Source organism: Podarcis vaucheri (genome assembly GCF_965113315.1).
Source record: "Podarcis vaucheri genome assembly, chromosome: 3".
Taxonomy (NCBI): Eukaryota; Metazoa; Chordata; class Lepidosauria; order Squamata; family Lacertidae; genus Podarcis; species Podarcis vaucheri.
Window position 1 is genome coordinate 35,601,310 of NC_138761.1, and position 25,841 is coordinate 35,627,150.

The following is a 25,841-nucleotide window of genomic DNA, read 5'->3' on the forward strand; positions in this document are numbered from 1 at the left end:
GAACCGGGTTTGCATCTCCGCTCCTCCACATGCAGCTGCTGGGTGACCTTGGGCTAGTCACACTTCTTTGAAGTCTCTCAGCCCCACTCACCTCACAGAGTGTTTGTTGTGGGGGAGGAAGGGAAAGGAGAATGTTAGCCGCTTTGAGACTCCTTAGGGTAGTGATAAAGCGGGATATCAAATCCAAACTCTTCTGGTGTTACAGGAAGAAAATGTTTGAAAAGGGCACCAAGGAGTCTGAGTCTTTTTTTGAGGATGCTAATAGCATTGTTACCCTATAAAGGTGGTCTGGAAATATGCTGGTTCCCTTTGGCCAAAGAAAGACAGCAGCGTCATGGAAAGAGTTCACATTTATTGCAGACTGCATTAAGAATAAATGGTCCAAAGAAATTCTCCAAATTCTGGACCCTGAATACAAAATTCAAGAAACTTTTATAACATTCTGTTTACATGGCTAGCTCATGAACGATCCCTTTCAGCGACATGATTGGATAACAGAATGTGTGTACAGCTTGTGGGCTCCCCATGTTCACTTCTAATTGGTCTGCAAAAAATACGCTCTGTCTCCTATCTGTACCATGGCATCAGATAGTTTATAAATTCACTCTTCTTCTGTCTCATGCAAAATGTTGCATTTTTGGTAGTCTGTTACATGAAGTCGTCATTTTGGAGCTTCTAGTCTCTTCAAGGCCACTTCGCCTTTCTGGTATGTGAAGTTGATAAGCGACACCCTGCTTATTAGCAAAAAGACAGGTTGAGGTGCATTAAAAATCTCTGCTTAGCTAGGTATATACTTTTACGCAGAAAAATGGCACAGATACATTGTGGTTGTGACTTAGAACATGTTAATGCAGGCTCAGCACTTAGCCGGCTGAGGTCAGCTGCGTATCAGAAACATGTTCTGTGACACAGGGTGAGAGCATGTCAGTATAGGGGTATTCTGTACTTCACCTTCCAGCTAGCCTGAAGGAACTTGGCAGTTCTCCTGTGTTTCTAATCGGCAAAACCTCTCCTTGGTGTCCTGCTAGCTGCTGATAGCGGACTGTAAGCTATTGTTCAGTAGAAACTGACTCAAACCAGAAATAATAGTGCTGTGAAAGCAATGTATGTTCAGAAATGCCTGTCTGCTGTGTTGACCCCAGTGAGTCTCATTCCCCTGGGTTCCCCAGTAATGACACTCAGGTATCAGCATACGTAGTTCTTTCATTTTAAAACGTGTATTTCAAATTACTAGAGAGTCTTCCCATTACTGACCAGGGCCGACTTCATGAAAAAGATAACTTCGTATAATTGCTTTTTCTCCTGTCATGCAGAGAAATTGCAGCCACTGCTAAATAGTGACTGTCATGTCAGAACAGATCCAGGGTGTAATGAACTCACATAGCACCCAACTTTAGGGAAGCTGAAATTATTATTATTATTATTATTATTATTATTATTAAAGACACAATCCGTTTTAAATAAAAGCTGATTTAAAGGAACTGAAGAATATAAGAAGAGGCTTGCCTGATCAGATGAATGCCATCTAGTTCAGCATTCTGCTTTGCTAAGCTCCCAAGCCGGACCGGAGCACAATAGCTCTCTCCTGCGCATGATGCCATTCTGAGGCATGCTGCCTCTGTTACTGGAAGTAATGTAGCCACCATTTGTAGCACACACTGATATCCTCCATCAATCTTTAAATCCCCCTTTAAAGTTGGTGGCCTCCATCATTACATCTTGTGGAAGCAAATTCTGTAGTTTAACTTGAAATGTTGAAATACTTTATTGTCACTTGTACAACTTGTATACAGTGAGATTAGACGAGCACCCCCCACTCAGCTCTCTTAGTCTTAATTCCCCTTGTTTACTGATGCACACCTACCAAACCCGAAAGTCAGTTGCCCTGTTGTTATCTTTTCATTCAGCAGCCTAACAGCCCACGGATAGAAGCTGTTCTTTACCCTGTTGGTGCAGCTAATCATGCTTTTATATCTTCTGCCTGAGGGCAGGAGATCAAGAAAGTGCCGGCCAGGGTGTGAATCATCCCTAAGAATTTTCCTCACTCTCCTGAGGCAATGCTCTTCCGCTATTTCATCCAGCGGATTCACGGGACAGCCCATAATATCTTGTGCTGCATTCACCACCCTCTGTAGGCACTTCCCATCAGTTGATGTAAAACCAGTGATTTGCACTATTTGAAGAATTACTTCTTTTTACCTCTCCTGGATCTCACAATCTTCAGCTTCATTTTATGACCTTAGGTGCTAATATGTGAGGAAAACCTCTTTGTCTCCACTTCCTCCACACCAAGCACAATTTTGTATAACTGTATTACATCCCCACACAAACTCACATTTTTAAAAACAAAACAAAACACCCCAAATATTGGAACATTTCCTCAATCTGCTTGCTTTGTTTGCACTTTTCCCAGTTGCACAACTATGATTTTTGGGGTGCAGTAACCAGAATTGAACAAGGTACCCCAAATGTGGTCATTTTTTAGATTTGTAAAAAGGCATTATAATATTGGAAATATTATTTTCAATCCCTCTCTTAACAGTCCTGGACATGAAATTCAGCTCTTTTTTACAGCTGCTGCATATTGGGTCAACCTTTTCACTGAGCTATTCTCCATGAGCCCTCTCTCCCTGCCAATTATTTATCTCAATTAATGTATATTTTTCGCCCCAGCATGTATCACTTTGCACTTGCTTGCACTTGCCATTTTAATCCCCATTCACTCATTTTAGAGACATCCTTTTTAATCTACTAGCAATCCCTTTTTATTTTGTTTTTACCACCCTGAATAATTGGTGCCACCAGCAAAATTAGCCACCTCAGATTAAGTCAACCAATGCACACCATAGGGAATCAAGGCTGTGTATAGTATTTTATTTTTTTCTTATGAATGCTTACAGTATTATATTTGATGTATTGTTGTTGTTTCCAACACTGAGTACAAAATGTCACCCAATATTCTGCTTTTTAACATTTGGCTACTCAAAGCTATCCCTGTGGCTGCTCAAAATGAGCTTTCATGGTCCGCATAACAACTGACAATGATACTTTGTGCATCTGGAAAAGAGAGATCTGGCCCACGAAAGCTTGTGGCTCAACAAATGTGCTAGCTTTCAAGGACTTGTTGGTGACATCTGCATAAAACCTTACAGTATGATTAGCAGCTAGGGAGATGGAGATGAACCTCCGTAGGCCTGAGCAATGCATAGGGCTTGCGTGTTCCTCCTCCTACATGGCCAAAAGAACCAGGAATCCTGGTTTGCAACAGTTAGTTAAATAAGCCAGCTTCACAAACCGTAGCTTGAAGTTGGCTTGTTTAACAACTATTGTTTGTTGTAAACCAGGATTCCTGGCTTGTACGTAACGCTAGACGAAGATTGTTTGACAGCAAAACTAAACTCGGCAGAAGCCCTCCTGGGCAGAAGAAGGGGAGGTAGAAAGATGAGGGTCCAACACTCATACGTGTAGTGATAAACCGTGGTTTAATGTTACACAAAAACAGGGCCATAGAATCAGAGTTGAAAGTGGGCTCATAGGTCACCTTGTCCAATCCCTTCCCACGAAAGAAAAAAGCCACAGTGTTTTTTCTGCAGCAAACTAACACAGTTATCCCTCTAGAATTATTCATAGTGAGTTTACACAAGCAATATGTGGCTGTTTTTCTGTAGTTGGTTTCTTGGATTGAGAAGCAGGCCTGTAGATGTCATTTTTAAACGTTCATGCTCTCTAGCTAGGAGCGCAAGATGCTTATGCTTTGTATTGTTGGTTGTTGCGGGTCACAACACAGTGCATGAGTCCTTACAGCTAAACACGTGGCAGAAAACAGGGACACATAGTGACAGAACATAGCATTAGCCAACCTGAGCTACGAAGAGCGGTGGCTAGTCATAGAGCACTGCATTAGCTCTCTTAACACAAATATGATAGGGTAAGTCAGACCACAGCAGTTCCTACTATAATGTACAAAAGCAAGCACCATGGAGAAAACTAGGGAAAAAGCAAACACATGACAGGATCTTTGGAGAAATAAATGAGACCTCAAAGCTCTGGCAGGAAAAATGTGCATCCATGTGGGTTTTAATACAAACACAGACCCTTGTGGGATACAGATAAGAGAGACTTCTTTGACTGTGTAAACTTGCACCAGCAATCTGAATCAACAGTCTGCTAAGACTGTATTTTATTTTATGTTTTATTATATTTTATACTCGCTGAATATGATTTCCTTCACTTGCATTTCACCTTAATTCAGAAAATTCTCTGTTGGAAGGTCATTATTTCTCCAATATGACATAAGACTGATAAAGGCAGAGACCCAAAGCTGTCCAGATTCTTGAAATTGAAATGTGCAAATACTCTGAACATAACAAACTCCTAAGGTGTTAAAAGACTTCTCTGCTCAAGGGTTTTTCACATAGAAAAGCAATCAGGAGAGGTTTTTGGTAGATAAGCAGTAATTTCCCTTCTTTGTGTCCTGCAGCATGTTGCTCAAAGCAGTGATTATGCTGAACAATGGAGTCAGTTTGTTTTGCGGTCACCTTTCGGAAGGTTTGACCTAACAAGGGGATGCGTTGCTTTAATGCTCCCAGCCCTTCCCTCCCTCCAAGCCACAACCACACAGTTTCCAGCTGGCTGCATCATCCCTTCATCTGGGGAGCAAGAGCAGCAAGGAGCTGCAAAGTGAATTTCCTTGGCATTTCAAGGCTACTCCAGTGCGCTGCATCTCTGTACAAAATGGGCCCAAACGCTTCATGTCTCAAACAAATTACCCTGCTAAATTGCCCTTGGCAAAAGAAGAGCCTCTACTTTAGCAGAGACCAAATAAAAGGCAGCAGAGGCGCTTTTCTTCTTCAGCTAAGAGTTTTACATAAAACTTAGCAGTAGCCTTGCCTACCTGGCGAGGGCAATCCTAATGTCATCACCTGGGTCTGTTGTACCAAGATTGCACAGAGATCCACGAAGGGACAGCACAAAGATTTACACAGGTACATTGATGCTGCTCTCTCCAATCTTACATACTCAAAGAGTAGGGCAGGTAAGGAAGAAGAGCAAAAGAGGGTGCTTATAACAGGAGTGTTGTGTCACATCTGCTCATATTTTGCTTTTCTTGGGTATCAATAGTTGGACGAAGCTGGGGATTGTTACAGCTTTGAGCTATAGAGTTTCCCTCTCAAGCACTTTGGAAGGGAAAGCCAATGTTTGGCACAAAGCTTTCTGACTTCTTACAGAAGTGCCTATACAATATATCTCTGCTGCTGCACTAGATTGGGATTAGGTTCTTAGAAGCCTGTTTTACCTGATTTTCGCTGTAATCAGTGCGGTCTCTCTCTCCTGGACGTAAACGCAGACTAGAAGACAATATGCACTTCAAATCTCCCTCTCACCAACTTAGAAAACAAGAAAAGTCCTGCTGGAACAGGCCAGAGGCCCACCTTAGCTGGACAGCAGTTTCTGTTCTGGCCTGTGTTCACCACAATCAGTGCTGTTTCTGTTCCACTGCAGTTTGGTTTCCACCCAATACTTGCTGCCCACTATTCTACATACTTTATGCAACTTGCATTCATTTCAGTGTAAAGGAAACATTAAAACAGTGATGAAAAGTCATGTTTGCTGATTTAAGCACAAACTATGTGATTGAATACTGATCGTATTCACTTGACTGATTTCTGTTCCTGGTCATAGACAGACACTTGAAACTTTTTGTCAGAATTCTCTGACATCCTTACATCTAGTCCAACATCTGTTCATACAAAGGCCAAAGAGATGCCTGTAAAATGCCCAGAAGCAGAATCGGAGAATAGCAGCCCTCGTTCACTTTCACGCTTAGTTCCAGCATAGTGCCATTATTAGTACATTTGATATGAATTGTCTCAATTAGGATAATTTCCCTCTTTAAAAATGCTTTTCATGCAGGTTGCAGATGGTGAGTGATGGTGGAGAAAAGGTTTAAACGGGGGTGAAATGGGTGCCCAGGACACAAGAGAGGTGCTGAGGGCAGTGTGATCGTGCTCCAGCTAGTGAAAAAGCAGCACTATCTTTGCAACAGTGCGAGCTTCAATGTGTGCCTTTAAAATAAATGCAAACTGGAGTTTCCAAAAGGGTTAGGAAACAGATTCAGCGCCTATTATTGTAGCCACGCAGCTCTTTGCTTAAAGTGATCAGGTTTTGAAGATAATCCTCTGAAGCGTCATACTTTGCATTATTTCTTTAGAGCCAGCCCTCTTCTCTAGGCATGCTGGACTTGCTACATGTGGCTCGCGACATTGCTTGCGGCTGTCAATATCTGGAAGAAAATCACTTCATTCACAGGTAAGTAGCAGAAGCATTTGTTGCTGAGGGACCACTTCCAAACGCCCTGTGTGACTGACTTAGCTTGCAAAAGGACTAACGGGAGAATAGGAGCAGGAAACGGGCAAGGAAGGTTGTGCACTACTGCCCCCTAGAGGTTCAGAACATTTTTTATATATATTAAAAAAAGGGAAGTTTGAGGAGCAAATTAGGTATTATATTTTCGCTGCGGCATAACAAGCTTTTGAAAGCATTTTCATATATGGCATTTCCAGCACTGTTTGAATAACTGTAGCTCTAATCTCGCTGTTCAGCCAAGGTGGGAGGGTAGAGCCCAGCCAAGGTGGGCTCTGTGTGTCTGTGTGTGTTTAAACCAGTTGGCGGAGAAGAACGGACAAAGCCATTCCTTCTACTTCAGCTTCTGGGGTCAGTGGTGCAGCTAAAGTCAAAGAGGTGCAGGTGGGGCCCAATTCCAAGGAGTTGACCAAATGCCCCCACGGAGAGCAGCGGACGATAGAGGCCCAGCACCAGACCTATGCTAATATGGGGACATTGGGGGTCACTAGGGCTGGTGCTGATTGGTTTTAAAACAGAATCAGGGAACATAAGCTGGGCAGGCAAGGGCATGGTTACAGGTGTTTGTTTTAAAAACACATTTTAAAATACAAAATGATGCTTACTCCCAAGTTAGACTTCAGGCTTTGCAAAGCAGTGGAGCTACCACTGCATCCACAGCCTGGCCAATTGCATGGCAGAAGGTGGGAGGGGGGCAGGCAGATTGGGCACCCAATCCCTGTGCTAGCTTCAGGCTTGTGTGGCAATCGGGCCTGGATCAGTGCTGGCCAATGCTGGCTTGGGATGCAGCAGACCCTGGGCTGGGTCAGCCCCTCCCGACCCTCGGGATGCCTCGGTCAGTGGTATCCATCAGGCTCAAGCAGGCAGAAGGTCTGAACTGGTGGAGTGACAGTGGCTGAGCCAGCAGAAGTGAGCAGAGGGATGCCTCTGATGGTGGGGAGGAGAGAGAGGGAGAGACGAGAAATGTTAGTTGTGTGCTTCACAAAAGGAGCAATATACATGGTTGTCTAAAGATGGCTGCCTGTCCCCCATCAGACCATTAAGACCAGGGTCTTAGTGCTGAGGGCCTTCTAGCGGTTCCCTCACTGTGAGAAGTGAGGTCTCAGGGAACCAGGAAGAAGGCCTTCTCGGTAATGGCGCCTGCCCTGTGGAATGCCCTCCCATCAGATGTCAAGGAAATAAACTACTATCTGACTTTTAGAAGACATCTGAAGGCAGCCCTGTCTAGGGAAGTTTTTAATGTTTGATGTTTTGTTGTATTTTTAATGTTCTGTCAAAAGCTGCCCAGAGTGGCCGTGGAAGCCTAGCCAGATGGACAGGGTAGAAATAATAAATTAATGATGATGATGATGTACCGTGTGTGTGTGTGTGTGTATGTGTGTGTGTGTGTGTGTGTGTTAAAGCTAGCCCCACTGGCTCTCAAATTCATCAACTGGAGTGATCTGTGGAGCTTTAAATCTTGTGCTGCTGAGTCTCCCGTACCGGTTTTCCAAAAAAAAAAAAAAAGAAGAATGAATGAAAATGTTCAATAGTCAATTAGTTTTGTCCTTAGTTTTTCCAATGAATTGAGCCGTTGCTCCTCCAAGGGCAGTTTCACATGCTTTTTCTCCTTTCCTTTTTGTATCTTAGAGACATTGCTGCTCGAAATTGCCTCCTTACATGTAAAGGCCCTGGGAGAATAGCTAAAATTGGAGATTTTGGGATGGCCCGGGACATATACAGGTAAGAGAACACAGCTTATTATCAGCCCCATTGAGTGGAAGCCTACTCCATAAAAAGGGGTTGGTTTATCTGGCTTAACTTCTTTGCAGGATCTTATATTTTTGCCCTGGACTTGTAATGTTTCCAGATCCAACTTGCAGACAGTATTAGCATTTGCTGTGAAACTGGAGACTAACCCCAACTTCCACAATTCACGTTCAGAGTCCATCATCCTGCGTTCTGTTGTGAATGCATCCTCAGCCACGCTCCCATTTCTCCCTTTCCCCCCCTCCACTCTTGTGTTCTGTTTTATACTCCTTGGTGTTGACCCTGTCACTTTCAGTCTCTATGTCAGCGTCATTAGTAAATCTCTCTAGTTTACAGCATATAAAAGAGGGGGAAAGGTCAGGAAAATGTAATTACCCAACCTGGAATTTATCCAGGGCGGTTTGGATTAATGATTCTGCAGTTACAGAAAGTGCCAGGAAGACTTTAGTGACTGTGTGTGTGGTCAGGATTTCTGCTTACATCTCATCTGAAAAGCAACACTCACAGTGCCCTCTAATGTCAGGCTGGAGAACTGCTTCATCACATGACGCAATGAAGGGCCACTCAATAGTTTTGACAGATGACTTACCCTTTTACTTAACTTAGCTGTTTAAGAACATTATTCATTATAGTAAAAATGTGGCATAAGATTGGAACAGTTCATACCTTTATACAGTGCTTTTTTCTGGGGGGGACACAGGGGTATGCATGTTGTTAACATGTTGTGAATCTAAGCTTGGCCTCATTGAGGCGCAATAATTCAATCTGAGTAGGAAAATGAGAGTGCCTCTAAACATTTTTTTTTGGGGGGGAGCACTGCTTTTTTAAAAACTGCAAACAGGGTGGGAACCAGTTTACTTGCGGGATCACCTTACCCCAAACATCCCTGCATCAGCACTTGGTGCTTCCAGGAGGCTGGGATAGAGACTGACCATCACTGCCTTTGGCTGTTGCCAGCCTCCTCTGGAGAAAGGATATGGGAGCCAACTGTATGTCATTTAGCCTGGTGAGGAAATTCCTGCCCTCTGAACTGTATTTAAGCCAGGTTCCTTGGAGTGCAGGAAGGACCGGTATCAGAAACTTTAATGTCAGTTAACTCTAGTTTTGTGCGTTGTATTTAAACCTAGATTGTTGAGATTATTTTGTAAATATTTTTTAATTTACTGCCATGCTCTGTAATTCATACGTTTAGATGTTTTAAATGTTTGCTGTAAGCCACTTTGAGCATAGCTCGTTGTGGAGAAGTGGCATATAAGTTCACCCAGTCAGTCAATTCCAGAACAATGAGGGTCAGCCTCCATGGTCACATGACTGTGCACTCATGTCTGATTTCATCTTCTAAATTCCCCCTGCTTTCTCAACAGAGCCAGTTACTACAGAAAAGGAGGGTGTGCAATGCTCCCTGTCAAGTGGATGCCCCCCGAGGCCTTCATGGAAGGGATATTTACATCCAAAACGGATACCTGGTGAGCCTGCTCCATATTTTCCATCCATTTTTCAAGCCACCTGCTGCCAGTTGGTTAAATGTACTGTAGCAGCCACGTTTCTTCTGCAGCAACCTATGTCCTTTCTTCAAAAACACAAGGATCCTTCTGATGTTACATTTAGCCATGTAGGATCTGCAGTGCTTTCCTGCAGTGCTAAGTAGCACCAGAAGTCGTATGGAAGGACACCATATAATGACTCCTTTCCAATGCCAGCATTGCCCTTCCCAGGAATTGAAGCACTTAGACAGTAATCACGACGTGTTGCAAACGCTTCTCATGTGACCTGAGACTTCTGATCCTATGTAGAAAGAAGAGACAGCACAATAACTCTGATGCTGCAGAAGGATCTCGCAGTCGACAAAATCAGTCGTGAATGGGTGTACCACATGACAGGCTTTTTGCCAGTACAGTACTGGCCCCAATCCAAGTATATCTGTGTAGTTTTCAGTGTATCTATCTGTGACCATATTTCTTTCTCTTTCGTGTCCAGGTCATTTGGAGTGTTGCTGTGGGAAATATTCTCTCTCGGGTATATGCCCTATCCCAGCAAAAGTAACCAGGAGGTCTTGGAGTTCGTAACAAGTGGAGGAAGGATGGATCCACCCAAAAACTGCCCCGGCCCTGTGTAGGAAACTTTTAAGGATCTGCTTGCTCCATGGGTTCAACTTGTCATGTTCTGGCATCTCTTCTCATCCTGTTTACTCTGCAAAGATTGTTTTCCAGTATCATATATTTCACCAATCTGCTATAACAACTGGAACCTGCAACGAAATGCTGCAGAGCAGCATATTCAGAGTTCCAGCCAGCCAAGTTGTTTTCCAGGATGTGCCATTCCATTGCATCCTGCCGCCCCCATCCCTGTATTCCATCTTGCACACCACAACCCACAACAAACCAGAAACATTCTATAACCACTGACCATGCTTCTCAGTTTTTCCCCCTGAAGATTGTTTTGGAGTGTGGGAGAGTTCTGCAAACCCTGAAGTCCCCCCAAGGCTCTGATATGTCCCTCTTTTTCATGGATGGTGCCATTAGCCTCATAAAAATTTGCTTCACTATTTTCTGTAGGATAAATTCTTTCATTAGCTGTAATGGTTTAACTTTGCAGTCACTGTCATTTTGGTGGGTACTAACTACCAGCTGATGCCATGTTCAGAGTCCTCATCCTCTTGTAATAATTCAGGAGTCTTCACCTTTGCTTCTCTTACAAATGGCCTAAGAGCCTCAAATTAAATTTAATTCACATAACAATATATGTCCTGATGCTTCCAGGAAATGAATCATCAAGGTCCCTGCTGTGTTTCCCCCTTACCTAGGTAGGCATTACAGTGGTACCTCAGGTTAAGTACTTAATTCGTTCCAGAGGTCCGTACTTAACCTGAAACTGTTCTTAACCTGAAGCACTGCTTTAGCTAATGGGGCCTTCTGCTGCTGCCACACCGCCAGAACACAATTTCTGTTTTCATCCTGAAGCAAAGTTCTTAACCTGAAGCACTATTTCTGGGTTAGCCAAGTCTGTAACCTGAAGCGTATGTAACCTGAGGTACCACTGTATTTGAGTAACAAGCTACTAGGTAACCTGCTCCATCTCAAGCACTTTTAGCCAATTTTTGGTGTGGCTCGGTTGAACTAAGTTTGGCCAAATTTCAGCTATGTTATTCCCAGGGACACAATCAGAACTGTATTTATGAACTAAGCCCCCTCCCTCCAATGTTACTTTTGATTTGATAGCGACATAAAAAAGTCATTGAGAAAGCACCAGCTTCAGACATTCTATGTTTAGCAATGCCTGTCCCCTGCTAACTCACAATAGTGTCCTCTGTGGCCAGGAGTGCCCTATAGCAGCTTAGTCTTGTTTGCCTTAGTCCCTTAGCCTGGGAAGGGCCATAGCTCAGTGGCTGAGTGCATGTCTTGCATGAAAGGGCTTGCAGATTCAAGCCCCACCATCTACAGAAAGGTCTGTTGCTTGAAACCCTGAAGAGCTGCTGCCAGTCAGTGTCAAGAATACTGAGCTACTGGACCAGTCGGTTTAATTCTGTATAATAAATAAGACAGTGTCCTAACCCACTCTCCTGCCATTCACCATTTGGTCTTCTGCTCTCATTGCAGGTATCGAATAATGACGCAATGCTGGCAACACCAGCCTGAAGACCGGCCAAACTTTGCCATAATATTGGAGAGGATTGAATACTGCACTCAGGTATCTATAACATCTCAGGGCAATTATTTTATGCTGTTTCGTCTAAGAAATGCCAGAAGGAGCACATGGAAAAGAAACAATGGGTGAGCCAAGACAACCAGAGCACAACCTGGTGCCAATGTCTCTGACTCTTGCCCAACCCCTTCCCCAGACCACCTGAAGAAGTGAATTCAGTTGCAATGCAAACTATATATGGGAGTCATTATGGATCAAATGTGAAGTGCCCAGCAAGAAAACAAGCCAGTGTTCCTTTCAAAACTTGCCTTGAGGCAGGGTGTGATGGTGATTAGGGATGGGTGTCTGTGTGTGTGTGTGGATCCATATGTTGGATTGCAAAGCGGACTCCTCACCTGATTTGATCCAGGTAGATTCTGAATTGGATCAGATCATGAATCCATTTCAAAAGCTGCAGTCCTTGCTACAAGGAGTCTGAGGGCTTCTGCTCTGATAATATATTTTTTTTATTTCTTTTGAAGAAGTTGGGTTTTCCAGACACCCAAAGACTGGCTTGGCTGGCACATGGGACTTGGTGACATGTCCTTGCTCTCCCCTATGCAGTTCCCTTTGAGAGTGGTGGAATGATCTTAAGTCCCGTTGCTTTCAGGGGATCTTGCTCTGCTCTGTGCAAAGTGCATGGCAGCAAGAAACCACACATTAGCTGCTCCAGGCTCATCTGCTTGCTCTCTTTCCCCACTAGAGGGAAAGGAAGAGGAAAGCCACGTGCCAGCAGGTCCAATGACCAAACTGGTGGGACAGCATCTCCTTTTTGTCGATATCTACGAAAGCACGTCAAAGTGCAAGTAGATAAATAGGTACCGCTCCAGTGGGAAGTTAAATGGCGTTTCCATGCGCTGCTCTGGTTCACCAGAAGCGGCTTAGTCATGCTGGCCACATGACCCGGAAGCTGTACGCCGGCTCCCTCGGCCAATAAAGTGAGATGAGCGCCGCAACCCCAGAGTCGGTCACAACTGGCCCTAATGGTCAGGGGTACCTTTATCTTTACAGTGCCCATTTGCTTGCCCTCTTCTTCTGGGTCCAATCCACATGATCATCCAGAAGGAGAGAGAGTGCAAGGAAGGCAAGGGGAAGAGGCTGTGTTCTTCTGCCTCCTCGTTCTGGTTACTGTCTGCATGCTTAGAGGGTAGCTGAATAGGCAGCAACAGCAAAGAGAAGGAGCAACAGCAACAACAGGTAGCCAAATAAGCTGTGTGCCTGCTGCATTGTTGTGGCAATAGGAAGTGCCCCATGATCCTCACTGCTGGTGCTGTTCCTATCCTTCTCATCTATCCTTTCTACGCACATCCAGCTGACACTGCTCTGTGATTTATTGCAGAAAATCCAGGGGCAGCAGAGCCTTCAGTGCTTTCAAAACTGATCTCTTGGCCATTAGTGCTGTCCAGTAAATCCACACTTCTTTAGAATAGCCTGCATTGAAGGAATACATCCCAGAATCAGATGCATGAAGAAATATTGCGTTCATTTAATATTTATAACCCACTTTTCTTCCCTAAACGAAAGTCAAAGTGGCCAACAGAAAAGCAATCAATGCAATAATGCCAGAATTGTTGAATTGTAAGATGTTTCCATCTAAGTATGAGTTGATAGTAGCTCCTTACCTCTTTGTCCACTGCTACTGGGAGCAAAAAATAATTTTGCTCTCAATAAATTTATATTTTGCCCCACCCTAACATGTCTGAATGAGGTCATCATTTTTCACCAGATCTGCAAGACTTTTAAGTGTTTTACTGCATAATGACATATATTATTCAATAGTAGGTTTGTTATAAGACCATTCAAAGAGGCTTGCTGGATCAGACCATGAGTCCACCTAGTCCGGCTACCTCTTTTCCACAGTGGCTAACCAGATGCCTATGGGAAACCACAAGCAGAGCATGAAGGCAATTGCCCCCTCCTGCACCGGCCCTCTAACAACTGGAGCCACTGAGATTCAATTCAGTCCACATTTAAAGGTGAACGTACCTAATTCACAGTTTCCCAAACAATAAGAGAACTGAAACACATACATCCTTTTAAATGTGCACTTCTCTGAATTTTGTAATGTAGTTCTCCAGGTAAGTAATGTGCATCAAGATTCATATACTGGGATAAAATGTCAATAAAAATGCATATATTCTTGGGTTTTTTAGTGCATAGTTTTTTAGGAGAAATTGCTTTGCTAGGCAAGATTGCATTCAAGGGTGGAATTCAGTGGCTTGCTGTTAGAAACATTTTGTCATGGAAAGCATTTCCGATTGCTTTCCTCCTCTCTTCTCACCCTGTACGCTATTCTGGGGTTCTCCCAACCTCCCCAGAGCCCCTTTTTGGAGGCATGAAGGCACATGGGAGGAAGGAAGGGGGAGGAAGCAGGCACAAGGCTGCTGTTGACAGGACTCAATAGCTGACTCCTGCCCCAAAGAGTGTTAAATGCTGGTGAAATTTCATGAGGGTTTTAAGAAAACTGCAAGCTGAAAATGTGGCAAGCTGAACTTAAGATTGGAGAAATGAGAAATTGAGAGAAACCAAAACTGACCGATTCAACCATCTCTACCCAAGTATGGAGGTTACCTGGCCTAACAGGTATATAGATGCGCTTGCCCTCTATAGATTTGTCCAATTGCTTTCTGGCAGTGAATTCCATAAATTAATTGCATGCTGTGTGGAAGTAGTTGTTCCTCAGAGCTGTCCTGAAAGTCAATTTTATTGGGTGATTGGGCACGCGTCCATTAGGAGAAAAAATATTTTCACAAAGCAATGGTAGATTTCTCCAGCAGCACTCTGTAGCGTCAAGCAGTTAAAGAAAGCAGCAGCATGTTTTGAATCCTTTGTTTTTTTACTATAGGATCCTGATGTGATCAACACAGTTCTGCCAGTGGAATATGGCCCCTGCATTGAGGAGGAAGAAAAGGTCCCTGTGCGCCCTGAAGACCCCGAAGCAATCCCTCCATTGCTAGTCTTGCCGCAGCAAGAGAAAAAACGTGTTCAGCAGCTCCTGCCTTCTCCACCATCCTTGGCCTTAGCCATCGCTACAGGGAAGGCTCTGGTGAAAGCAGCTAGTGTCGATCCATCAGTCTGTGCTACTACACAGGCCCCCCTGGAAGGGGGACATGTCAACATGGCGTACACTCAGTCCAATCCCGCCACTGAGCTCCACAAAGGCCGAGGGTCCAGAAACAAGCCTACCAACCTCTGGAACCCGACCTACGGCTCCTGGTTTTCAGAGAAGCCCATTGTCAAAAACACTTCACAGGCGGAGAAAGAGGCAACTGAGAGGGAAGGTCCAGGGCATGAAGGGAACTGTACTTTGGGGCCCAGCATTGTGACTGGAAGGCTGCCAAGTTCCTCCCTTCTTCTAGAACCATCTTCGCTGACAGCCAGCGTTAAGGAAGTGCCTCTGTTCAGGCTCCGCCATTTCCCCTGTGGAAACGTTAACTATGGATACCAACAGCAGGGCTTGCCCTTGGAAACTTCGGCCCCACCCTTGTGCCAGCAGCTGCGAGGGCCCTCCCCTTAGGAACAAGGCCAACTCGCCCCACCAGGGCCCCCGGAAAACATCCCATCCTTTTGGCTCTCTTCCTGTGGGACTCGTAAGCCTTGGTGCAAACATCGGCGTCACCCAAACAAGCACGAGCGCAGAACGAGATGCCCTTCTGTAATGTGCCAATGCGCTCTGAAGTGCCACCCTTGGAAGCTCTGCTTTTCGAACCTGCAAGAAGCTTCCGTTTGTCAGAGCGCGCACACCCCTTACACACACACTCGAAACACCCGAGGACAACAGTCAGTATTATCTGCAAGGCCCCACTCTCAGTTGCATAAAGTCATCTGCATGGTTGTTCTCTGTGCCCTTCCCTGTGCGCTGCTTCCTTCTCTGTTGTTTATGTGCCGTTTCAAGACTCACTGTCAGAGAGTTTAATGTCCGGGGATTTCCCTGTACTGCCAGATGCAGCGTCAGGGAAATCCCTCTTGCTGCCAGAGATTTGAGGAGAGGATGGGGAAATGTTGCACTCTCGCTGAATTTCAAAATCAGATAAACGTGGACTCCCAAGGGGCATGTACCCAAACAGTAACTCAGCTCCAACATGGCCCTTCCACAAGCATGCACAACTATTGTGGTACTCTTAAGGGTAGCAGAAACACATTTGCTTCCACGCCTTTGGTCTACAAGATGGAAACTACAGGAATTTAAGGAGCATGGTGAAAGTCAGTGATTTAGTTTGATTGAAAAGGTGATGCCCCCTCCCCCTTTTCTCTGTTGTGGTTGTGGGACGCCAAGGGTCAAATACTTAATCCTCCGTGTTGTAGTTGGTTATGCCACATGCTAGAGGATAAGATTATCAAGGTGGTAAGAGTCAGGTTGTTCAACAATGAAATCACCGCTATTGTGCTTCAGTTAATACTATGGGGCAGAGTTTAGACAAACAGAAAGTAGTCGATTGCCGTGGTGTGTGCTGACTCCCATTTTTTCCCAGTGAATAAGGATATGATTTTATTTAGTATTAGAATTGCATTGCCGAACATGGCACTGTAGGAGATGCGCCAAAGCAAGTGTGTTTTAACAAACGTTTTAGAACAACCACAGTAGCCAACTCTCTAAGTCATTGTTTTGACATGAGTCAATATCCACACAGAGAAAAATCAGGACTTGAGCATATGATGTAAAAATTACTTGCCAACTTCAGTGCATTCTCAGACTCAAACATACCATCAATCCATGCTTCAGCATATTTCACAGCTTATCTTATCATGCTATCGGAACTGAAACAGTCTGTCAAAATATCCTGCAATGAACTGGGGCCCAGAATTGCTCTTGCTTGAGCACAGGCAGCAGAAAGAAAGGCATTAGTGGAGAGGGTAATGCCTGTGATTCTATTGCATAACCATGGTGCCACAAATTAGGAGACCACACCACTATTGCAGTTGACCACTAATAATCCTTGTTTCCCCACTGACACTTTGAGGCAATAGATCACCCCCATGGAAGCTGTATATATGGGAATACAAACCTCATGCTCACATTCGTTCCCATGAGCAGAGCAAACGAGGAGGAAGCTTGGTTTGTGTCTCTTGCCTCACTCAAGAACTTATAGCTACTAAATAAATGCAGGTGCAATCCTGTACACGATTGCACTGCATAAGGCTCATCGATTCAATTGGAATTGATGTATAAATGAAGAAATCTGACCTTCCTGAGTGATAGAGAAAAGAGATCCACATTCCACAGATACTTGTTTTCTGGAGGAGCAGTAAATCAATGGGGAATGGCCTTGAATCCTTAGCTGCAAATTACAGTTGGACAAATCTAATCATGGATCCCCATTGTACAGTAATGTGTCTTGCTCCCATCACGGGACAACCAAGAACTTTGAAGTGCAGCTCAAACAGATAAAAGTATTGGGCCTACTTCCAGCCGTCACAGCCACTGAAGGTATTTATATATTTTTTCTTGAGTTCATAAGGCTGCTATAAAAAATGCTTCATTTGAAAAAAGTGTGCCTGCTCACCGAATCGGAGGCAGTGTTCAGTTCATTATAGTTTGGTGGATGCTGTGCCTGAAAGTCCCACTTGCTCACAGCAGGGAGCATGTTATACTGTCTCTGATGACCCCAAGGGGCAATTAAAAAGTACAACTTAACACGCTGTAAGATACCTGAGCTTAAAAGAATGGTCATCTGCTAAAACAGCCAAGTTCCTGTGCTGTTATTACAATCCACTGCAGATTGGCTGGTTCATGTGCGTGATTAACATCAAGGCACAATGCAGAGCCTCGCAGTCCAACCCACTCCTGGAAGAAAAAGCACTAGCCAGGAGCTTCTCCAGTACAGCATCCTTTTGTGTTACAGCTGTGGGGGAAAGCTCATGAAAAGCTTCCTTAAAAACAGACCTCCCCCCCCCCCCCGCGCATCACCACCACCCAAAGTAGAGGAATATGAATGGCAACCTTAGAAGCATAGAATGAGCTATGTCTTATACCATTACTTGTTTGTGAAGGTTCTACGCCACATTTGTAGCATGTCACAACTCTCAGCAGTAGAGCTACTTATCCAGGGTCTTTCATTAGGGAAATGAAACTAAATCCTGTTACACACCCAGCAGAGGTGTGCAATAAAAGATTTCAGTCACAATACTGTAAAATAGCTCGTAGTATTTATACTTGGTGAGATAAAGCTTACCATCACATATGCTTTGTTAGCGGAGGCACAGACGGAGGTTTCCGTATCACCAGAAATAAATGGAAACACTGGCAGAGGCAGGCTTTGCTCCTTAAACGACACCACCTAGGCAGAAGCCGTTTCCATGACTTTACCATGAGTTAGGCAGCAAGGAGTATGAAACAGCTGGAGCACCATCGCTGCTTTCTAAATGTATTTTTATTTCCCAGTGCCTGATCAGAGACTCACATTGATTGCACAACATTAAAATCTTAATAGAGACTATACAGGAGAGCAAAATCACGGGCTTTCAGCAGTTCCAGTGCAATGTTCACTTCAGCGTCTGTGTTTGGCCTTTTATAGCACCAGAGATTAGCCAGGAGACACAATGGAGCTTTTGAGACAAGAAAACTATGAGCAGAAACTGCCTCCCAAAGTTATTTACCCTATTTGTGGGCAGCAAATGTAGGAAGGTCATTTATCCTAAAGCAATTGAGGCAGGGAGGTAGAACTGGCCCAGGAGGTATCAAAGGGTATGCAAGGAAAAGGTTTGGTTTGGTTTGGTTCACTCACCTAACCCTAACCCTAAAAGAGGAGGACTGGAAGACAGCCCATTACTTCCTTCAAGCGTCATGATTTAGGGGAGTCTGCAAAAGACAACTCTCCACAAACCTGTCAGAAAATTATTTTCTCTTAGAGGTTTTAGGCCAACTCTCATCTAAGAATTGACTCTGCTTCCTGTGACGTTAGAAATGTGGGAAGAGTCCCATATGCTCAAGTGCAAAATACAGTCCGTTGATTTGAGTAGCCAATGAGTGCATTTTCTCACCCAATCCAGTGCAGGAGGACTCAAAAGCAACCCCCAGCTCAGCTTTTGTGGGGCTTGCCTCCAAGTGAGCATAGGAGTGCAGCACCATCGAACGTCCCTCACACTTGCTTCCTTTCCCCATAAGGATGCAGAAGTTCAAAATGAAGTGGTTTTGGTGGAGCATTTCCCAGTCATTTTTCAGTGCATGACTAGGTACGGCAGCTGTATGCCAAGACTTTCCTTTTATGTGTCTGCTCATACAGGTGAGGCCACCAGATACGTCTAAACCGTGAGCAAGTACTACCTTTTCAGTGTCCTTTCACAGCTCCGTCACCTCACCCACGGAAGTCTCAACGGAGTTATGTCTGAACCTTCTGTACCCAGCCTCTCCTTCTGTATCAAGGCTTTGTCATTAGGAATGTGTGTCACATCTGTACAGAAGCTTATGCAACATTGCTCATAAATCAAGGGCCTATGCGTTTCAGGGATCCTTCTCAAGATAAAATGCTAATATATGATCATTAAGTATTTTGTATTGTATTTGTATTGTAATCAAGTGTAGTGAAGCTAAAGGCATGAAGACAAAATAAAATGACTGTAAAGGAAAGCATGCGCCTGGCTGCGTATTCTCTCTACAATGTCTCACCAAACCAAGGAGGCTTTTAATTCAGCACATGAACTGCTAAGCTTGGCCAGGGGGTAAAATGCAAGTGATCATTTAGCACGACAAGATTAACTAAAGTCCCATTTTGACTCCCAAAGTCATGCAAAGTTCTTGTTGAACTAGAATGAAAGTTACCCAGGCTACCTGGCGGAGGTGACAAATTTTCTATACTGGTTACAGAACAATTAATTGAGATGGGGAGGTACAGCTCTTCTAAATGCACCACTAATATCCTTTTAAGGCTTGGCTGATCATTAGGGTAAGTTGGATTTCACTCCAGAGAAGCTCTTCTTGTTAATATTTCTGTCCACCCTTCCTAATAAATGAGCCCAGCACATCAACCCCCAAAGTGGTAAAGGAATTCAATCAAAAATAAAACATTGTTATCTAAAAACATTTAAAAAGCCACATAGCTTCACAGGCAATAATTTCAAGGTTGCCAGGAACCGTATCTTTCACCCATCAAATACCTGGGTGAACAGGGATGTTTTTCAGATCATCCTGAAAGTTAATTATCAGGGAGAACACACCTCACTAGGGATGGCATTCTGCAAACGGGGAGCTGCCACTGAGAGGACCCTGTCAACAAAGAGCCCTACATTATACTGGCACCGGGTTCCTGGGTTAATAAAGTAGTTACCTTTTTCTATATTCAGTTCATTTTATCCCTTGGTGACTATGCATGGCCTACTGGTATATTCATTTCCTTTCTAATATACAGCAGAACTCATTCTGCAAGCAGTCCTTCTTAATACTGAAGCCATGTAGATTTTATGCTGATAGTTTGGGCAGACATGATCTGCAAGAGCAAATAGGAAAAATGAGGCAGTTCATATTAGCGCAATATTTTTTCTTTCAATGGTACCAATGTTAACCTTGTAAGTCACAATCCCTAGAGGAAGAGGAGGGCAAAAGAAAGATACCATCCGACCAATACATAGGGAATGCACAAAACATTTTTATGTTCAAAATCAGCATGTCTGTAGAGTACATCAATATATTACAAACATAAAAGGTGTTTAAAACATCTGTTTTGTTATATTACAGCTGCTGCTTTCTATCCTAAATGCATAATGTGCAAGTTAACATTATAAGAAAGCGATTCAAAAAAAGGATACTCGGTCAGTGATAGCTCAGTTTTCTTAAAAGCAACAGGCATCGTTAAAACCAAACGACCATTAACAGCACTCTCATTTAAAAATACATTTAAACACCCAAGGAAACAGATGTCAGACATGGCAAGATTCAGTGCATCAAGGTGCATCTGGGTCCTCAAATGCATTTCTGCAGTTTTCAGATGGCTTTTAATTAAGAACAAGTTTATAATCACAGCTTACAACCATTGCCCTTAGTTTTAAAATACCTATTAGCTATAAAGCAATATTGCAGCTTCGTCGTGCTTAATGTAGATCAGGGGGAAATGGTTCTAGCAATGTTTAAAAATATTATCTATACACTTTTATAGACAGCTAGAATGTGGTTTTACTTTTGAGTGCAATTTGACAAGATACCTTGGCCAGGATTCAACTAATGAGTCCCACTAGTGGAAGGCTGTGCAAGGACTGCTGTTAGCACAAGGGAGGCAGTTACCATAACACTACACTGAATTCTTCCCCTTATTTTCAAGGATGAAGCCACTTAGTGACTTCTGTGGCTTTTAAATTATCTGAATCCATTTAATAGGGGTTCAAAATATGTCATAACAATTAAAATAAGATATATTTTTTAACAATACAATTTATAAATTTATAATCACTTATTTAAAGAGAAGCATAGTGCAGTAAAATAATCATGTTTTTAAAGTTTTTTTTTAATTTCAAGGTACATCATGCTTCTAGGCAACAATGCAGCAACTACATTATATAAAAATGGCAAGGGCTTCAACACCTAGCACTGTGACAAGCTTTTCCTAAGGTTGGCGTCTACAGTGATACAGAATTCTTATTGCACATGGGATATTTGGGATTCAAGCACCGAAATATAGGTCTCTCTTAAATGTTCTGCCCAGAGCCAGGAAGTGGTGGCCTGTGGGCAAGATGGTCAGCTGCCATATGGCCTAACTCAACCTGCAGTGGCTTGGCATAGTAAGGCAAGCTAAAGGTTCCAGGTCAACCAGGTGACGGTTCTAGAGGAAGAGGAAACTTGAACCTGCAACAATCATGGAATCTCCCATAGGCTTTCTACAAGCTTCTCCTCCCAGAAGACTAAACTAGGGTGTTTTAACCAAGAACACTGTCAAAAATCAGAAGGAAGAAAGGCTCCCTCATCACCTACCCATGAGTGGGCACGTTTCCTAGAGGAGGAGGTGGTGCAAATCCATGCACACATTATCTTAAACCCAATACTGTTACCTCACCTTAAAATGACCCGTTGGCCAATCTGATTGCTGGCTGGAGAGCTTTGCTGAAGGGCATTTGATGCACGCAAAACGTTGCAGTGTTACAGGCTTCAGTCTTGACTAACAAAATAATTTCTCCAGAACTTGAGTGGGGAAACTCTTCAGAAAGGAGAAATAAAAGTGCATTAATACTTGTTCCAATGGCATTTTTGGAAAGTGCTTCTGGCATGCTGCTGCCTTTAAAATACACACGCATGTCCATTATACAGTATATCTCTATATACTGTAACAAAAAGTGCTTTTACTATTTACCTGAAGATATTTGTGCTGCTTTATTCTTTTTTCCCTTTCTTCTATTCAGGATGCTTCTGTATGTAGCATGGAAGAAGCACATTTTTTTCTCTTTTCAACTGGTTGCTTTGTGCTTGGAGGATCTGTCTGGATAATAAGCTACCTGTCTCACAACATTTCCCCCCTAAATACTGTCACTTCCCTCCCTCTTTATTGCTATTTTTTCCCCAAAGAAAGTGAAGACTGTTTAGCAGGTTGACAAATCCTGCTGCTTGTTTAACAAGCTCGGCGATCTCAAGTCACTTTACAGCTTCATTAGAATGTGGGATGGAAACATCATTTGTAAAGCAGCAAAGCATGTCAACATGGAGCCAGATAAAAAACAGATTATTCAAATAACAGGACTGCTCAACCCCAAGTTGTTTTTTTAGTATGTAAGCAGCTTTCGGGTGAGGACCGTTCTGTAGGGGAAGCTATTAAGATTTCATTCCTCAAGAGTCATAATGCAACTCCAATCTGGCTAGAGCTGTGCAAGTGTTATACAAATGCAGTTTTAGGACTTTGGGTAAGGCAGAACTTCATGCAGGCGATGGCAGGATTGTCTTGTGTGCTTTATTTCTTATGCCCTCATCTCAAGTGCTAGAGGAGTTTGCTTTCAGCAGATATCATCCACAAGTTTTGCACCGTTGATCCCTCGGTAAGTGACTCGGCTCGGCCGCACCAAGACTCCATAATTTGGCTTGCAAGTAAAGTACCGCTTGTCACCCACGGAGCCGTCATTCTTGCCTTTGGCACTTCGGAGTTCCAGGCCAAGCCAGATGCCTGGAGCAAAGTCTGTCGGCCCAATGTAGCGAATGATGCCCATCTCACTGGAGCTGCTCAGGAGGACCTGGGAGCCTTCATGAAGCTTGACGGGCCCCTCAGCGCTGGCCGTAGTGGTGCTGCTCCAGCTGCGCCGCAGGGAAGCATTTTTTGACCTGGGCAGATAAAAGGAGGCAACAGGTGGACCATTTGTTAAATGTGCAAGATACTAAGATTGCATATGCACACAGAGGAAATCTGCCACTGACTTACTAAGATAAAGACTTCAGGGCCTCCTGATATGGACCAGATTGCTTCTGATCTGGCAATGGCAGTAAAACATGCCTTCAGTTAAAGGCCACGCAACACGCTCATCATCAACCCAAGAGAAAAGCCTGTGTATCCCTGTACCACAAGGTCAACAAGCTTTTCAAAAGGATGGTGAAGTTTTCCTACCAATGCAAACAGCAGCTCTGAAAGCTATTTTTGGCAGGGGTGCAGCATGGGAAGAAAGGGTTAAGAGTCTCCTCTTTGCCTGCTGTGATCCCAATAATTATTAACCCAACTCACCTACCATTTTCATTTTTAAAAGCATGTATGTTAAATGCAAAAACACATTTGATGTCCTGTCTAGTTTGGCCCTAAGCCAGCTCCTGTTAAAAGGTAGTGGGGAAATTGGTGTGTGTGTATCAGCTGGAGCGTTTTGGCCTAGCTGTTGAGCTGGCAAGGAATGTGCACGATAATTCTCAGAAGTGGGATCCTGGCGCAGGCCTATTTCTTTACCATCCTGATTTCAGTTATTAATTCTAAAATGTACAGCCAGCTTTTCCTGACAGCCATCACTGTGCAGGAACAAGACTTGCAGGCAAGCAAAAAAGCATCACTGCCATTGAGACTTCCTATAACCATTCAGGATTAGTGTTGGGAGTTATTCAACAATATCAAAATGACTCTGTGGACTACGACCCTAAAGACACTGGAAAGGGAGTAATCTCCAGTGAACACAGTAGACATAACTCTGGGTAAACATGCATAGGATTGCACTGTTAATCACTAAGATGCATGCCTCCAGAGACAAAAAGAGTGCTGAATTCATCTAATCATAGCAGACATGTATTCCCTTTTCTAACAGCCACTCACTTGACAAAGGAGTTTCTCCTGTTTAATTCCTTTTGGGAAGACGCAGAGGTTGTGCTAAAACTTCGTCGGAAACCTGAACATGATAAGAAAAACAAACTTCAATTCAGTCTATTAAGTGGCATACATACATAAATATCTAAGCCTATTTCCCCTCAATATCCATAGAGCACACAAAAATCAAAGTCTTTCACCTTTCCTCAACACTCATTTATTCCGTTCCTTTTTTACAGTGCTGTTTTCTCAGGCTCCATTCAGCTGTGATCTGTCCCACTGAAAGTAATGGACACTGCACAGCATTGCTGAGCTGTGTCTAGAATGACTAGTTCAAAATCTTGCCAAGGCAGCCCCAGAGCCTGGGTCTTGGGAAACAAGTCCACAAACAAAGGCAACTTAACACAGCAGTAAAACCACACAACAGGTAGGCAAGGTTATGCCCATATTTCACTGGGAAAGATCATAGAATTTTGGCTCCTGACCACCCAGACCAACCCCTTGCAATCACACTACGAAGTTCTGAGAACAGAGCAGGAATATTGAAAATAATAATAAAATGCCTTTTAAAATATCATTCTGTATTTGTTTCAAAAAGGAGGGGTTACAGACTTTAAAGAAAAACAAGGCGAAATGGGAGGGAAGAGGGAAATGGAAAAAGCTCCTGCCTTGAGGCCTTCCCATTTCACTCCCACCATCCCCAAGTAGCTACAGTTGCTGCAATTTGCACAGGTAATATGAAGCAATGAAATCAGGTACTTGTCAAATTCTTACCGGGGAGAGAATGATTCATTTTACTTGATGAAACATCTGTGAGGGAGTCTAGCGATCCCACTAGCCTGCAAATGAAATAATATGTTTAACACTTCTCTCTCTCAAGGCGGCGAAGAAGAAGAAAAAGAACAGTCCAATGCTTATTTAAGTGTCATTTCTCCCTTTGTTCCATTCCCTGCTTTGGAAATTTAGAACGCACTGCCAAAGTCTCCTTCCATTTCTTCTGCTGCAAGCGTGCCACTCTTCTATGCTTCTCCCCATCAGCTTCCAGCTCATTTTCTTTCCACTTCACAATCTCCAGGACACTCCCCACACACCACCTGCTGTAATTCAGCTTCCTATTTCCTCTGGCCTGTGTGCTCTCATCTAATCTCCTTTGCATATATGTTGTTTTGCCCTCCAAAGACAGATTGCTCCCCTCAACTAATCTAGTCAAAGAACAGAGATGATCTATAATTTGGTAGCAGACTTGTGCTGGCACTCCTCTGGGTTTCCCTCCAAATGGATGGAAGTAGTCTGGGTCAAACTGTGAAGCCAAACCCGTTTTGTCCCACTGTCATGAACTCTGCACTTACCTCTGCACTCTCGATGGTGGTGCAAAGACACCATATCTGGGGAGGCAGCTGAAGTACTGCATTCCTGCAACTGAACCATCATTCTTGCCATGAGGTTTGTCCAGTTCTATTCCACACCAAACCCCTGCAAAACCAGATGTTTTAAGAGAGTCACGGGTAGGGCAAAGATGCACTCTTTTCAGTTTTGCTGTTGATCACTACAGATCACAGAAGCATTCTGCTCTTGGCAAATTTAAATCTACAATTAGCAAATAAGGAGTAGGAATTGAGAGCAGAGAAAAAAGAACGCCTCTTAAATAGATCAGCTTGAAGAAGCTATCAAGATGAATAAGCATTCTCTCCAAATGTTGCTTCAACTTTTGAAGTAGCACTTAATCTCATTCCTCTGTATAAAGATTTTAGAAAGGCAAGGAAAGCAGGGGAGGAGAGGCTTCTAAAGTGTTGTGCATCCTAGTAAGGTAAAGGTAAAGGGACCCCTGACAGTTAAGTCCAGTCTCAGATGACTCTGGGGTTG

At 43.6% G+C, this 25,841-nt stretch overlaps 2 protein-coding genes across 6 annotated transcripts in view; one reads left to right on the forward strand and one right to left on the reverse strand.

The window, feature by feature from the left end:
- Positions 1–19,360, forward strand: part of ALK (ALK receptor tyrosine kinase) — a 411,412-nt gene extending 392,052 nt beyond the window's left edge. For all 3 annotated transcript variants that reach the window (XM_082214794.1, XM_082214795.1, XM_082214796.1), the window contains 6 exons: positions 6,212–6,309; positions 7,993–8,085; positions 9,477–9,578; positions 10,090–10,224; positions 11,709–11,799; positions 14,639–19,360. In XM_082214794.1, coding sequence (XP_082070920.1) covers positions 6,212–6,309; positions 7,993–8,085; positions 9,477–9,578; positions 10,090–10,224; positions 11,709–11,799; positions 14,639–15,310 — 1,191 coding nt within the window. In that variant the 3' untranslated portion in view covers positions 15,311–19,360. The remainder of the gene's footprint in view (positions 1–6,211; positions 6,310–7,992; positions 8,086–9,476; positions 9,579–10,089; positions 10,225–11,708; positions 11,800–14,638) is intronic.
- A 995-nt stretch (positions 19,361–20,355) lies between these two features.
- CLIP4 (CAP-Gly domain containing linker protein family member 4) overlaps positions 20,356–25,841 on the reverse strand; it is a 38,311-nt gene continuing 32,825 nt past the window's right edge. For 2 of the 3 annotated variants that reach the window (XM_082214833.1, XM_082214832.1), the window contains exons 13-16: positions 25,328–25,451; positions 24,753–24,817; positions 23,988–24,060; positions 20,356–23,023 (exon numbers count right to left, since the gene is read on the reverse strand). In XM_082214833.1, the coding sequence (XP_082070959.1) occupies positions 22,702–23,023; positions 23,988–24,060; positions 24,753–24,817; positions 25,328–25,451 (584 nt within the window). In that variant the 3' untranslated portion in view covers positions 20,356–22,701. The remainder of the gene's footprint in view (positions 23,024–23,987; positions 24,061–24,752; positions 24,818–25,327; positions 25,452–25,841) is intronic. The other variant, XR_014217397.1, reaches the window with a different exon arrangement.